This window comes from Cottoperca gobio, chromosome 18, assembly GCF_900634415.1.
Source record: "Cottoperca gobio chromosome 18, fCotGob3.1, whole genome shotgun sequence".
NCBI lineage: Eukaryota > Metazoa > Chordata > Actinopteri > Perciformes > Bovichtidae > Cottoperca > Cottoperca gobio.
Window position 1 is genome coordinate 8,723,714 of NC_041372.1, and position 15,315 is coordinate 8,739,028.

Genomic DNA, 15,315 nt, shown 5'->3' on the forward strand with positions numbered 1-15,315 from the left:
CCCACAAGATGGATGGATGGATGGGAGGCACCACGCAGCTTCTTCGGACTGTGCCCAACCGGGCTCCGTGGCAAACCCGGCCACCAGGCGCTCGCTGTCGGCCCTCCCTCTGGGCCTGGCTCCAGACGGGGTCCCGGGCTTCCTCCGGCAGGGTCTCTCCTTTCCTTTCCTTTTTTTTTTTTACTCCAAGTGACCATTATTGATAAATACTTTTCATATCAACATCCGAGTCATTACTATGAAAACACAGATTTTTTGGAAAGATTCGATATATCATTATTAATTAATTAATTGCTAATTACTACCTAGAATGCATTAATGCATTTAGTGCTATACTGGCTAATCACTAGCAGCCATATAGAGTTGCTATACTGGCTCTTTCTTGCTGATTAAGCAGTGTGGTGTTGTGTTACATGACTTCTCAGCTAAACAAATCTGCTTCCCCTGACTGTGTCACTATATTTGTTTATGGCTGTGTATTAAATAATCCATGCGTAAGTGAAAACTAATGTTGATGCATGTAAGTGTATATTGTTGAATTAAAAAATGTTAATTTACCGCGGTTACCTGGAGTTCCTGTGATTCTTCCTCTGCGGCAGAGGCGTGATATGACAAGACCTAGAAGACACACACATATAAAAAAGATGAGGTATGCAGGTGTTGGTTTGTATCAGGTTCTCTGTAGAAAACACACACACACACACATACAGGGCCTGTACAATTGCTTAGTGACATGCATCTCCAATTCTTTTTGTGTTAACAATCAGTATCAGCCATTGCTTTGAGCCATCCTTGTACAGCCAAAGTGCGAGCTTTGTGCGTGTCCTCGGCACAATGTCAAACACGTTTTCGGTAGATGTTGACCATCACCAAGATTTCCCTTGTCACTAATTCTGTATATGATATTTATGAACAGGATCGCAAGACGGAGTTGCATCTTTGCTCTATGCAGATGATGTGGTTCTATTGACTTCTGTGACTTTCCTCCATAGGGTGGCTGGGCCCACTCTTAGAGATAGGGTGAGGAGCTCAGACATCGAGCTTGGAGTAGAGCCACTGCTCCTTTGCATTGAAAGGAGCCAGAGGTGGTTTGGGCATTTGATCAGGATGCCTTCTGGGGCCTTCCTTTTTTCTGGGCACATCAAACTGGTAGGAGACCCTAGATAGACCAAGAACACACTAATGGCATACAATATGGCATCTGGCCTGGAATTCCACAAGATGCCCCAGGAGGAACTCAAAAACATTGCTGGGTAGAGGGATGCCTGGACTACGGTAGCTTAGTTTGTTGTTGGTACTGCGACCCGGCCCCAGATAAGTGGAAGAAAATGGAAGGATGGATGGAAAATAAAGCTGAATACATTTTTTCACAGCACTTATGTTGACTTGTCAAAAGCAGGTACAACTAAGAGCATGAATAAATGCTGCATGGCATTGCAATAGTTGCTGGACCAAAAACAAAGTCTGAATAAAGAGATCTATGCTTTTGACTCATTATGGATCAATAAAGCAACTAGAATGCTCTGATGCTGCAAGGATGTCAAAACATACATGTTACATGTAAAGCTCAAGATGAACAGGCTTTTGACAGGGAAGAAGAGCCTTGTGTCTTTTGTGTCTACAAATATCCACAATGTAGACTCCTACTAACATAACACAATCATAACTATCACATAATGTTACAGCTACGGCAGCCACATACAGAAAGAACCGAAGAGAGGTACAACAGTCCAGACAAGTTGGAGTGAGGCCTGGATGAACTGGGTAAAGTGGATGCTGCTGGGTGGCCGTGGAAGGAGGCGTCAGCTGCAGCCGATAGGAGACGTGCGTGTGCGTGTGCGTGTGCGTGTTATATACAGTTACTGGGTACCATCTCTGGTATGATGATGTATTACATATCATCAGTACATATTTGTTACATATTTATTATTGATCAATACTACTTTTCTGTCAACATGAAACTGAACAAATTATGAGGAGACATTGTGTTGACATAGAAATTATCAAATCAAAAGGTATTCTAGGTAAGCTACCAAATACAGGACGAAAATGCATTTGACTGCCGTAGAAAATGCATGTGATTGCTGAGCGCTGCACATTATTACTTGATAAAATGGACCTAACAGCAGGCGGATTATGATGAGTAGATGAGGTGTTAAGAAACAAGTGAAACAAAGAAAAGGAAGGACAGAAGTTGCAAGAAAGGAAGGAATCTTAGATGATAAACTGAAAGAAGGTTTTAAGGTTTAATTTTATCATGTTGTATCTTTTTAGGTCATATGTTTTCTGTGTTTGTTATGATGGCTTTGCCTATCCTGATGTTAATCCCATAAAAAAATCTAAAAATAAGCATATCCGTCTTTGTATTATGGTTCTAAAAGTTGGAGAAAAAAAGTATGTTACATATTGCTTCCCTAGACTGGCCATCATGTTTATTAGTTTAGAAAACTAAGCGGCTTCTTCCTAAAATATGACAAAAACTGACATCCCACCTATCTTAATAAAGCAATATGTGATGATCCAATAAATTCCACCCCTTAAGGCAGGGGTGTCAAACTCATTTTAGTTCATGGGCCACATAGAGCACAATTTGATGTCAACTGGGCCGGACCAGTGCAAAAAAATACAAGTACATTCAAAAAAATTAAAACTTAATCTTTTTACAAAACATTATGAACAACCTGAAATGTTTTAAGAAAAAAAGGTGCAATTTCAACAATAGTATTAGTTTATCATGTACACATGTGTGTTACAACTTAATAGATCACAGTGTATCTATAAAGGCTTTTACTTTATGATCAAAACAACACATTTTTACACTTTGCAGTCATCCCGCGGGCCGGATTGGACCCTCCGGTGGGCCGGTTTTGGCCCGCGGGCCACATGTTTGACACCCCTACCTTAAGTTCTAAGCATTATTCGAAATTATACTGACCTGGGTTTGGTCAGTACTGTACTGAAATAAAAGTTTCAAGATGAATTTTAAGTAAGAATATGTTGTGTGTGTGAGGCTGACCTCCAGAGTGACCTCTTGCTTGGCCATGGCTCTCTCCACTGTTTCGTACATCTGTGTGTTCTGAATACCGAGACCACAGAAGATGGCAAATGCCTCCAGGAACTGCTCATCATTCCTGTTGAAGGCCTTAACACTGCCAGATGCTTCATCCATCTTGTTTAACAACTGACATACACCTACATCGACACACACAGAAAGAGACATATAAATCGTACTTTTGACATGGGAAGTTCAGTACACATTATGCTTGTTGTTCAAGTGGCTGAATGGAGAACACTGTTGCTATATGGTATACCAAAAACACGGTTTCGAACACGGTGAATTTTGTGTGTGTTTTTTTTTATTATTTCAATGTCAGGAATGACAAACAAGTAGAAAACAAAACGTTTTCTCAAAATGTTTGTATGTCCTAAATAGTGAACTCTGAAAACTCTATAAAAACTAATATAGAATTACCGCCTTGCGGTGGTATGCCTTTGCCGACTAGTCAAGTTGCATTTTACATCCATGTCTATCCAAAATGTCATCACTCCCTAATTTCATCCTACATTTGTATTAATTCTTGAGTTATGGCAAAAACATGTGTCACAACCTTTACCTTTGACCACTTACAGTACATCTAATCAGTTCCTCCATTGGAACTGATGTGGATGTTTGTGCCAAATTCTAAGAAATGTCCCTAAGGCATTCCTGAATATACAGTATATTGCGTGCACAAAGATGGTGCAGATGGATGGACGGAAAACCCCAAGACAGTGCATTTGAATCTAGAGGAGTCTTCTGCTAGACTGTTAGAATATTGTTTATTAAGTTTACTAAGTTAAAGTGTATTTGCTTTTAATAGGTTTTTCTGCTGAATTTGTATTTTGTTTACTGCTAGTCTTGATATCGGTTGAGGGAGTTTCAATTGCTAGCCAACAGTCAGGGCAATCTTGGGTGACTGCAGTGGGTGTGGCTAACACAGCTGAAGTTAGATAAATACAATTTGTAGAGATACCACATTTGAATCTAGAGGAATCTTTTTGCTAGACTGTGAGAATCCACTTTATTAACTACTTCGTTAAAAAAAATAATGACATATGTTCTCCATCAACTTACCGACTGACATTGACTGTTCACCATCCATATCACTTCTCACTCTAACTTGTTTCTCCCCCCTCTCTCCAAAAGAAGTTCTAACCCTCGTTACCTCTGCCTGTCCTACCACCTGCCCTCTGTACCCTATCCCCTTTTTTTATCACCCAACTCATCAACCTTAACAGCTGGTTGCTTTCCAAACACTCTTAAAGAGGCAAGAGTGAACCCTCTCCTAAAGAAACCCATACTCGACCCTTCTGAAGTGAACAACTACAGACCTGTCTCTCTTCTTCCATTTCTTTCCAAAATACTTGAGCATACAGTTTTCAATCACTCTCGTCTTACCTTCACCAGAACAACCTTCTTGATCCGCACCAATCTGTTTTCAAGGCGGGCCACTCAAATGAGACTACCCTCCTTGCTGTCACTGAGAAACTTCACACTGCTAGAGCAGCCTCCCTCTCCTCTGTTGTCATCCTTCTAGACCTTTCTACACTGTCTAGGAACTGGGAGTCTCAGGCTCTGCTCTCTCCCTGCTCAAATCCTACCTAAAGTATCGCACTTACAGGGTATCTTGGAGTTGTTGCTGAGGTTCCTCAGGGCTCCTCTTTTCTCTGTACACCAATTTACTTGGCTCATTCACTCTTATGGCTTCTCCTAACACAGATATGCAGATGACACTCAACTGATTATGTCTTTTCCCAGGTCTGAAACCCAGGTGGAGACACAAATCTCTGGTTGTCTGGCTGACCAAAGTGCTGTTCCTTCCGGGACCTAACTATCAACATCGGCACCTCGGTTGTTTCCCCGACTTGGACTGCAAGGAATCTGGGTGTGACACTAGATGACCAACTGTCCTTCAATGCCAGCATCGCTGCAACAACCTGCTCCTGTAGATACATACTATACAATATTAGGTGGATACTTCCCTTACTGACCCAGAAGGTGACACAGGTTCTGTTCCAGGCTCTTGTCATCATACGCCTTGACTACTGCAACTCCCTCCTGGCTGGATTACCTACATGTGCCATCCGACCTCTACAGCTCATCCAGAAGGCAGTTCTCCCACACTACACTGCTCCTCTGCTCCTTTCACTGGTTACCAATGGCTGCCCAAATCTACTGTGTAGTGAACGGATCAGTCCCTTCCTACATACAGGTCATCGTCAAACCAGCGAGTGGGATACCCCTCAAATAAAACCCGCCTGTTTGCTATCCTGGCTCCAAAATGGTGGAACGAGCTCCCTAGGTCAGGTCAGCAGAAAGTCTTCACATTTTCTGTCGCACACTGAAAACCACACCCGTTTCGACAGCACCTTGGCCAATATAAAAATGCATTCTTATTTCTGTATGTAGCAATTAAATTGGTTGGCTTATTTGAAGCTAATTGTTGAGTTTTTATTCTATAGTTTCTTTATGTTGGACTCCAAAGGAGAAAATGTCTGTGTGTCTGGTTGGTGCTAAAATAATTGAAAGTGTGAGGCCCTCTCTTGTCAAAATCTACTTTGAAGTCTTTCAGTATTTGGGGTCAGGTAGTATTCTATTTTAAGAAATGAGAAAGAGATACAATTACCTTTTTCTTTTTTTTTACATCTGGACACAAACCGTGCCTTATAAGGACACAGAACAGAATATTGTATCTCTAATGCTAATAATGTATTCATGAAGCAAAAAATGAGCTAGTCTGAATTAATCTGTTAGAGGAGAAGGAAGCATAACATTTCCTTGTAATAAATTGAGTTGTTTTGATCTTGCTCGTTGCCAGGACTCTTAAAGCGCCTTGAGATTGCTTTTAGCTTTGAAAGGTGCTTTACAAATACAATTTATTATTATTATTATTATTATTATTATTATTATTATTATTATTATTATTATTATTATTAAAGGTTTGAGGTGAGACTGTGAGGACCTGTTTTGTTTGATCACCAATGGACATGCATGGTCATTTGTCATCTTCATAGCCAACTAATGGAGCTGCTATCAGATAATTATGCTGATGATAATCAAAGTGATAAGTGGAGTGGCAGGACTATTCATGGATGGATAATAAAAGTGGTAATGCTATGCTGGCTTAATGTGTTCTCAGGCCTATGATTTAAGATTGTTAAAGTATCTAACCTTAAAAAGTAGGTTCTAATCAATATATGTGTTTGCCAATATGTGAGACTGGCCTTGACAGTAATAAAAACACACACTTTAAAAGGAACATTTCAAGACCAACTACAACTACCTCTTGTCTGTATGTGCTAATAGTCTACACCCAAAATGTTGCTGTTGTCTTGTAAATTAGTGCATCTTGAAAAAAAACCAATGTTGGTGACATCGGTCCATGCTAGTTTTCTCTCAACAGATCTTACTGCAGCTAAACTACTAAAAAGAGGTGGTTTAAGACCAGGTTTACATCAGAGAGAGAGAGAGAGGGAGCCTACCTATGACTTTGTCCTTCTTGCCATTCCTGATGGGAGTGCAGAGCAAACTCTTTATCTGGTTGCTGGTGTGGTCTGGGTTTTCCCTCTGTCAGAGGAAAAGAGAGGTAGTTACTCACTTTGGTAAATAAAATAAAATAGAATAGAATAGAATAGAATAGAATAGAATAGAATAGAATAGAATAGAATAAAATAAAATAAGTACTAACCGTCCAAGGGAAGCGTTGATCCTTGGTTACGTCTGCAATGTTGAGAGGCTGCATGGTGTTTTTAACACACTGGGCGTACATGTAGTTAATCTGACTGACATCACGGTCCCTGAGGAGAAACAGAATAACACAAGTTCATAACTAACCATGCATGATGTGATGAAACCCCAAGCTCGCCTGGATTCACTTCTTAAATCCTGCAGGACCAGTGGGTGTTTGATCTATAGACTACTGAAACACACTTTTAGTTGTTTCTCTGGATGGATACACCTCTAATAAAAAAAAAAACAGAAGTCTCTGCTAAAAGAACGTAATATGACTGGCCATGGGTTCAAACCCAAAAAACGTTATTTGAAATTCTAAAGGAAAGTTTCAAATATTCACTCTCCTTTTAGCTATTAAGCTGCAAAATATGCCACTACAGTTGGGTCGAATTTAAATTGGTTTGATTTTGTGCAAACCAGTATTTGTCATTATGATACCACACCTGTTTCGACAGCACCTTAAAATGTTGTATTCTTATTTATCATCATCATCATCATGGTTACAGAAGTGTGAAGGCAATATGCCTATGTATACTACTGATCTTAATTTTTGGGTGTACGCTAGTATTTGTAGAGATAGTCCCTCCAGTGTTTGTCTAGTGTAGATTTAAAAGCATCAGGGTACGGGGCTGTCACAACGTGGTTTGGTAGAGAGTTCCAGTCGTTTATGATTTGGTTACTAAAGAACAGTTTTATCTGTCTGTTCGCTCTGGGTTTGATCAACTTCAGAGAGTGTCCTCGAGTCATGTCACTGCTGTGTCTGGGGAGTAACGTATCCGTGTCCACCTTGTATTTGTTGTTCAGGAGTTGATATGTGACAATCATGTCTCCTCTGCGGCGTTTATGTATGTAGCATGTAAATTGGTTGGCTTATTTGAAGCTAATTGTTGAGTTTTTATTCTATCGTTTCTTTATGTTGGACTCCAAAGGCTGCGGAATGTCTGTGTGTCTGGTTGGTGCTAAAATAATTGAAAGTTTGACGCCTTCGACATACAAACTATCAAAACATAACGTTACACAGAACATACAGCCCCAGTGCCACAGTAAACACACAGATATCTAAGCCCCACGTGAATATTATAAATATAACAGTGTTATTTAGAGAGATAACAGAGAGTTATTGAGAGTTTCAGCAGTTTGCTCGAATGAACTAACAGATGACAAACAGACAGACTGACTGAAAGGCAGACAGGCAGGCTTACACAGGAGTAAAAAATACAAATTAAATATATCAACACAAGAAGAGAGAGATATATGCTGTACAATATTACACACTATAAAGAGTGCATTAGAACACTCTAAAATTTAGAATACAATAAATATGCAAAACTACTAAGAATCAAATATAAAGATAGGCTACCATACTTCTTAAATAACTGATGGAAGCTAGAGGAAGCAGGTCAACTTTCAGGTTTAGCCTGGAGGCTAACAGCACTGAATAATAAACCATCTGCTGGATAATGAGAGAACTGCAGCTGGAAGCCAAACCGGAGTACACCCCGCACCCAAGCTCAGGTCTGAAAGTTGAAGCTGTCAGTCACTTCTGTCTGTGCTTAATATGCCTGTGTGTTATCTTTAGTCGCTCCAGGTTCAACCACAGAGTCAGCAATAATACTGCATGTTAAATGATGGAAAATGGATATATAAACAACATGAGGTTAAGGCAAAAGCCAGTGGATTTTGGCTGTAGTGTTGCGGCAAGATGGTGTGTGTGTGTGTGTGTGTGTGTGTGTGTGTGTGTGTGTGTGTGTGTGTGTGTGTGTGTGTGTGTGTGTGTGTGTGTGTGTGTGTGAGTGAGTGAGTGAGTGAGTGAGTGAGTGAGTGAGTGAGTGAGTGAGTGAGAGGGAGGGAGGGGATATGAGAGTGTGTTAGTGGACGAAAACGCATGTTTCGCTAACTACAACTACATTTCAGAGGAGAATATTGAACGATTTACTCGACTGCAAAATTAATTATTTTCTTTTGCTACATACATACACTTTTGTATCAATACTTACGTCTTCTGATCTTGTAGATAAGAATATAGGTGTCTTTGTGTTTTGCTTGGTTGCCAAAATCCTACTCATGAACACTTTCATTTTGGATGACTTTAAGGCTTCAGGCTAATTATAACAATGTGTTCTGTCCAGACTGGCCTCTCTGTCTCTGTCTCTGTCTCTCTCTCTCTCTCTCTCTCTCTCTCTCTCTCTCTCTCTCTCTCTCTCTCTCTCTCTCTCTCTCTCTCTCATCATGCACACAAACACACACATTCAGATGGACAATCTGTGCTCGAGTATAATTACCCAAACACACTCAAATCCACATTTCCTTTCCCTCTCTGTGATTGACTTAAATGAGACCACAGACTAGCAACTGGCATCACTAAATACCATGATAGCTATACTATATACTTTGGCTTTCAATTCAGGACTCTAGATCCAGAAAAAGTCAAATGTCCTACTTTGTCAACTTTAAATGCTCTGCCTGCTGTTTCAGCATCAGTACAGCTCGACTGAACTTCCTGTTTCGGCGAAACAGATGCCGTATCATTGTAAAGCCGCAGACCCGAGATAATGTCACTATAAAAAGCCTCCTGTGGTTCCAGCCGGTCAAATCTAACATCCTGCAGGGCCCCTCCCCTCCTGTGTTGGCCTAGTTGGAGCTGCCCGATTTTGCAAAATCCCAGAGGAAATCCAGCACAAAAACACAGCTGTATTTAAAGGTAGTTATTAGATATAAACAGTGGAAAGACAGCCCAGAGCAATCTGTAAAAAAAAACGAGACGTTATGGATAACGAGACAAGATAAGGCATCTGGTTTTTGTAATCCCTGACAGTTGGGATTTTTTACAACTGCCCATTTTCCTTTTCTTCTTCGCCTAAATACTGAGCTCTGTTTGCACACACGGATAAAATAGCTTTAACTTGGAGAATATCCACTCACAGGGATTAAATGTAGTCGAACTGTTCAGACCCTGGAAAACTGTATTTCTGCGTTTCAAAACAGGAAGCTCACAAAATATGACAGTTCTTTCTGTTCTGCCAATAAAAAGAGGGTCACTAACTGTTTTTGTATCAGGTTTTATTGACTATGTCAGATTTTTATTATTGAAAACGAATCCCATGAAAAGATGTGTGTTTCCCAATACTTTCTGACTTCCCTACTACTCTCAGTGGCACTCAGCCCCAAGTTCCTATTGAAGACACAAATTAATCAGAAATACATAGTTTAATTGTTTTAATGTATTTAAAACAACTGAGTACTGTAGTTTTTATTAAGTGTTACTGAAACTGGATTTATTATTTTATTATTTATTTATGATATTGTTTGTGTTTTAATGTTAGTTTATGCAAGTCTTTCATGGTTGTTTGTTTCTATGTTGTTTGTGAGGCCCTAATAATAATACTCTTCATTATAATTTTCTATCATTATGTTATAGACATTAAAGTTTTTTTTTTATCAATTCAACTGCATCTCCACTGCTGCTCATTACTATCGAATAAGGTTGAGGAGTTCTCGCACATCGACGTATTATTCATAAATTCTACTATAATTATGTTAGTTATGAAATTGTAGCATATCTCTTTTTTTAGCCAGAACCTAATAAAATATATAAATATTGGCCCCATAAATTAGAGAATCACGCAAGAATACACACAATTCAAATCTGTTGTTTGGGCTGACATTAAGATTGAATTTAAGATGCTGCGTAGCAACTGGGGAGGCCAGGCCACCCTGGAGACGAGAGGGACAGGGGGAGGGATTTCTATCTCATTGCATCTTAAATCAGATTACATCTTATTTGCTCCTCCTGGCCTGGAGCATGAGTTGATGTCAGGAAGCTCTGCAGCTTTAGCCTCCTCCACTAATTTTCTTCTCATTCTGACCTCTACTCATCCTGCCTGTAAATGGTTAAATAATTTGGTTCTCTGATTGGCCGCTCTATCATAATTTCTGATCTATTTCTTTGTCTCCTTTTTTTTCTTTCATTGATAACTGTGCTGTTTATGAGATATTATCCTTTCCAGGGTACAAACTGGAAAAATAAGTGGTAATTGTGCTGTTTATGAACTGTAAATCTGCATCAGCACTTAATTCAATACCAGGACTCAATATCAATATAACGGAGGACTCCAATGCTAACTTTAGTCCCTCCCAAATTAATCATCTTGTTGATAGTGCTGCAGCCTCACTGTGAATAACACTCGACTCTGTCGCTCCTCTAAAGAAGAAGATCATAAATCAGAATCAGAATCAGAAAAAGAAAGCTCCATTGCTTAATTTACAAATCCGCAAACTAAAACAAAAGTCGAGAAATCTTGAAAGTAAATGGCGTTTCACTAAATTGGAAGAATCTTGTTTAGTCTGGTTAGATCATCTTAAAACGTATAAGAAGGCTCTCCGTAATGCCAGAGCAGCTTATTACTCTTCCTTAATATAAGAAAATAAGAACAACCCCAGGTTTCTTTTCAGCACTGTAGCCAGGCTGACAGAGAGCCACAGCTCTACAGAGCCTTATATTCCTATATCTCTCAGTAGTGATGACTTCATGAGCTTCTTTAACGATAACATTATAATTATTAGAGACGAAATTAATCTCCTCCTGTCCTCAATTGGTAATGACTTAACTTCAACCTCCGGAATTTCAAAAACATGTGTAACTCCTGAAATATATCTAGATTGTTTTACTCCAATCAACCTCAACCAACTAACTTCAACAATCTCATCGTCTAAGCCATCAACCTTTTTAGACCCGATTCCAACTAAACTGTTTAAAGAAGTTTTACCCTTAATTAACACCTCGTTGTTAAATATGATCAACCTGTCTATTATCTGGCTACGTACCACAATCCTTTAAAGTAGCTGTAATAAAACCACTTCTTAAATAGTCTTGATCCTGAGGTTTTAGCCAACTATAGACCGATATCTAACCTTCCATTCTCGCTAAGATCCTTGAGAAAGCAGTTGCAAAACAGTTATGTGATTTATCTGAGCGATCTCAATTTGTATGTGTTAACGATAAATCCTCCATGACAGCCAAAGTCAGTCTTGGAGTTCCGCAGGGTTCTGTACTTGGACCGATTCTATTCACCTTATATATGCTTCCTTTGGGAAATATTATAAGGAACCACTCTATAAACTTTCATTGTTATGCGGACGATACCCAATTATATCTATCAATTAAACCAGACGAAACCAATCAATTAGATAAACTTCAAGCATGCCTTAAGGACATAAAAACTTGGAAAAAACCTGTATAGTTAGGGCTAGCTCAGGTTTGTCCTGGATCAGCCCCTAGTTATGCTGCTATAGGCTTAGACTGCCGGGGGACACCTCCCTGCTCTCTTCCTTCTCTTCCTCTCTCCTCCCCTCCCTCTCTTCTTCTCCCTCTCTATCTGTATGCATTTATGTAAATGTATGTTACTAACTCATCATCCGGGGTATCATCCCCGGAGTTTCTGTGTCTCTCATGTGGCAGATTGCCACTGATAAAGTTTACGTTATGATCAGGAATCGTGGCTGCGCCTGCTGACCTGGTCCTGCTGGACACCAGGAAGCCTTTTTGACATTTTTCTGGATTCATCCATACTTTCTCTTTTTTCAACACAACATAATTTCTGTCAAATGTTGTATTTGTACTATGTTTATCCTGTACACACGACATCTATTGCACGTCTGTCCGTCCTGGGAGAGGGATCCATCCTCAGTTGCTCTCCCTGAGGTTTCTTCCATTTTTTTCCCCTTTGATTGTGGGGTTTCTTTTAGGAAGTTTTTCCTTGTGCGATGCGAGGGTTTAAGGCAAGGGTGTCAAACTCATTTTAGTTGAGGGGCCACATACAGCCCAATTTGATCTCAAGTGGGCCGGACTAGTCATATACTGGACATATCATAATAACCTATAAATAACAAGATCTCAAAATGTTTCCCTTTGTTTTAGTGCAAAAAAGTACAAGTACATTCTGAAAATGTTAACATTTAAGGAACTATCTTTTTACAAAACATTATGAACAACCTAAAAGTGCAATTTCAACAATATTATGCCTCATTTTATCATTTAGTTGCATTACAACTTACAGATCAGTGTATCAGGCACAAAACATTTAGTCACAGGTATCTGGAACAATATAGTATTTTACTTTATGATCAAAACAACTTGTCAAGATATAGAAATCATTTTAAAATTACATTAATTTCCACATCTGTGTAGTAATCCTGACACACCACACAAATACAAACTAAAGTGGCAACTATTAAGGAAGAAGGTTAAGTTATCCCCCTGCCTTGTAAATGTATATAATGTATACATGAAAAATGCATAAAGGTTGTGTCTCTCAGCCAATTTCAGGATGTCATTTAAGTGCTTGTGTGTGAGCCTAGAGTGCAGCTTTGTTTTATTGATGCTCATTACAGAAAAAAGTTGTTCACAAAGGTAGGTAGTCCCAAACATGCACAAAACCTTTGCAGCGAGGGCTGTCAATGTGGGGTGCCCTGGCAAGAGATGCTGATAAAAGGTGTCCAAGTCCGCCCAGGCAAATGTATCCTTTTAAATCTGAATCACACTGCAAGTTGATTACTTCAAGTTGGATGTCGACGGGCAGATCAGAAGCCTTGACCGTGAATGACGGGCAAAACACTGCAGAATGGCTTTGATGTTAATGCTATTTCGCTACCAATAAGGTAGCTAGCTTTCACTGCTGCATCGCCGATATCTCAGCTATGGGTAACAACAGACTGCTGTTTCTTCAGACCCGCTAACAATTCATTTATCTTCTCAGTTGTCCTTGCAAGCTGTTGTATTTTTCGCCATGATGAGTCTCATAGTGACGCCAAATATTATATTTTTTGAGCACTGAAACCTGCTGCGAACACACCGAGCACACAGCTTTCCCACTCACCTCTGTGAATAAATAGGAAACGGTCCATTTTTCTTGGAAAACTCTACACTCCGTGTCCACTTTTCTCCTTTTTTGACAAAGACATTTTGGGTGATGAGGCTGCGAGTGTAATGTTGACAGAACCCGCCAGCTCCAGAAGTTCTTTTACTGGCAGCTCAGCATGAACAGTTTGCTTGCTTGGCAGTGTTGTGTGCGACCCCCAGTGGACACATTTGAAATAGCAGTTACTTGTATTGAAAATTTGAAGTTAATGTCTTCGCTGTAATTTTTACACTTTGCAAAATCATCCTGCGGGCCAGATTGGACCCTCTGGCGTATGTTTGACACCCCTGGTCTAAGGACAGAGGGTGTTGTATCCTGTACAGTCTGTAAAGCACACTGAGACAAATGTATAATTTGTGATATTGGGCTATATAAATAAATTTGATTTGATTTGATTTGATTTGTAATCACTTATATTTTTCCTTTTCACGGCAATACAATTTGGTGAACAAAGCCAACCCTGCGTGTTCCTGTAAAACAAGTTTGCATTTAGTGGGACACTTAACTCTTGCTCTTGAAAACCGTACATTGACAGAAAAAGATCTTAACTCAAAGCTTTTTTAAGAGCTTGTAATTGCAACATTCTTTATCAGCGGAAGAAGTTTGCACACTTTTCATAAGACGTTGACTTGTGATTATTTGGTCAAAAACAAATTTGCAATAGCAAATACTGTTTGTACAAAATGTAATGCTACTGAGTTTGCGATTTTTATTGCGATATGAGGCCTCATAAAAATCTGGCCAGTCATGGCCAATCTCTGGCTAAAGTGGCCATTATTGTCAGATTGTCTGTTACGTAAAGTTACAAAAATTGATGGACGCAGGCCACCAAACTTTCAACAATGGAAAGCTATGATGAGAGGAGGGGGTTTCAGACGGTGATTGACTGATCGATAAGCACTTTCTTTGGAGCATACTAACCACTTTAAGAACATCCCATCCCATTTTGATTGGAACCTGGATTGGAAAAATCTTTGCCAAAGAACATAATCAGCAATCACGTTTGCTCTTAATTATACTTGGTAAAGCTAATTCAAAAATATATACTATATATTTTAAGGATTTCGCCAAGACATTTTTGCCTTTATTCGTTGCCGTTATGTGGAATGTGCTGTAACCATTTGTCTACTGGGGCACTCCTAGTAAGGATTTGTAGTATATCAACATATTTTGTGGTTAATGCAGCAGAAAAAAGACCACGCTCGGGTAGTAAGAGCATTTTACCAGAATAAGATATATTTTTCAGAGTTTAATGGAAATGCGGCCTCCAAGACTGTAAATGAGCCCACTTCATCATAATAAACAGGTTGTAATTTAAGGAGCTATCAAATCAAACCTGAAAATAATGTATTGTGCCAAAAGAGATGAAAATAACAGCTTTGAGCTGAAAGCTGGCGATCAAATGTTTGGAAATGTGGCAGGTAAAAAAGGCAAATTACCTCAAGAAGGTCCCATGGGGCTGCAAATCAGCTCTGCAAAACTTATGAGCAATGCACTGATTGCTTGTATTTTCTCTTTCAATTCAAAGTGACTGATTGGGCACAATGATCATTTCACTACTGCCAAAACCTTGCCGTACATCCCTCTTTTTCTGCTTCTCATTTTGTGAACGTGTATATGATGGTA

The 15,315-nt window shown here is 39.5% G+C and overlaps 1 protein-coding gene across 1 annotated transcript in view; it reads right to left on the bottom strand.

The window, feature by feature from the left end:
* pde5ab (phosphodiesterase 5A, cGMP-specific, b) overlaps nucleotides 1-15,315 on the bottom strand; it is a 76,519-nt gene that overhangs the window by 31,071 nt on the left and 30,133 nt on the right. Inside the window, 4 exon segments of the mRNA XM_029454783.1 lie at nucleotides 559-618; nucleotides 3,017-3,192; nucleotides 6,523-6,607; nucleotides 6,729-6,837. Coding sequence (XP_029310643.1) covers nucleotides 559-618; nucleotides 3,017-3,192; nucleotides 6,523-6,607; nucleotides 6,729-6,837 — 430 coding nt within the window.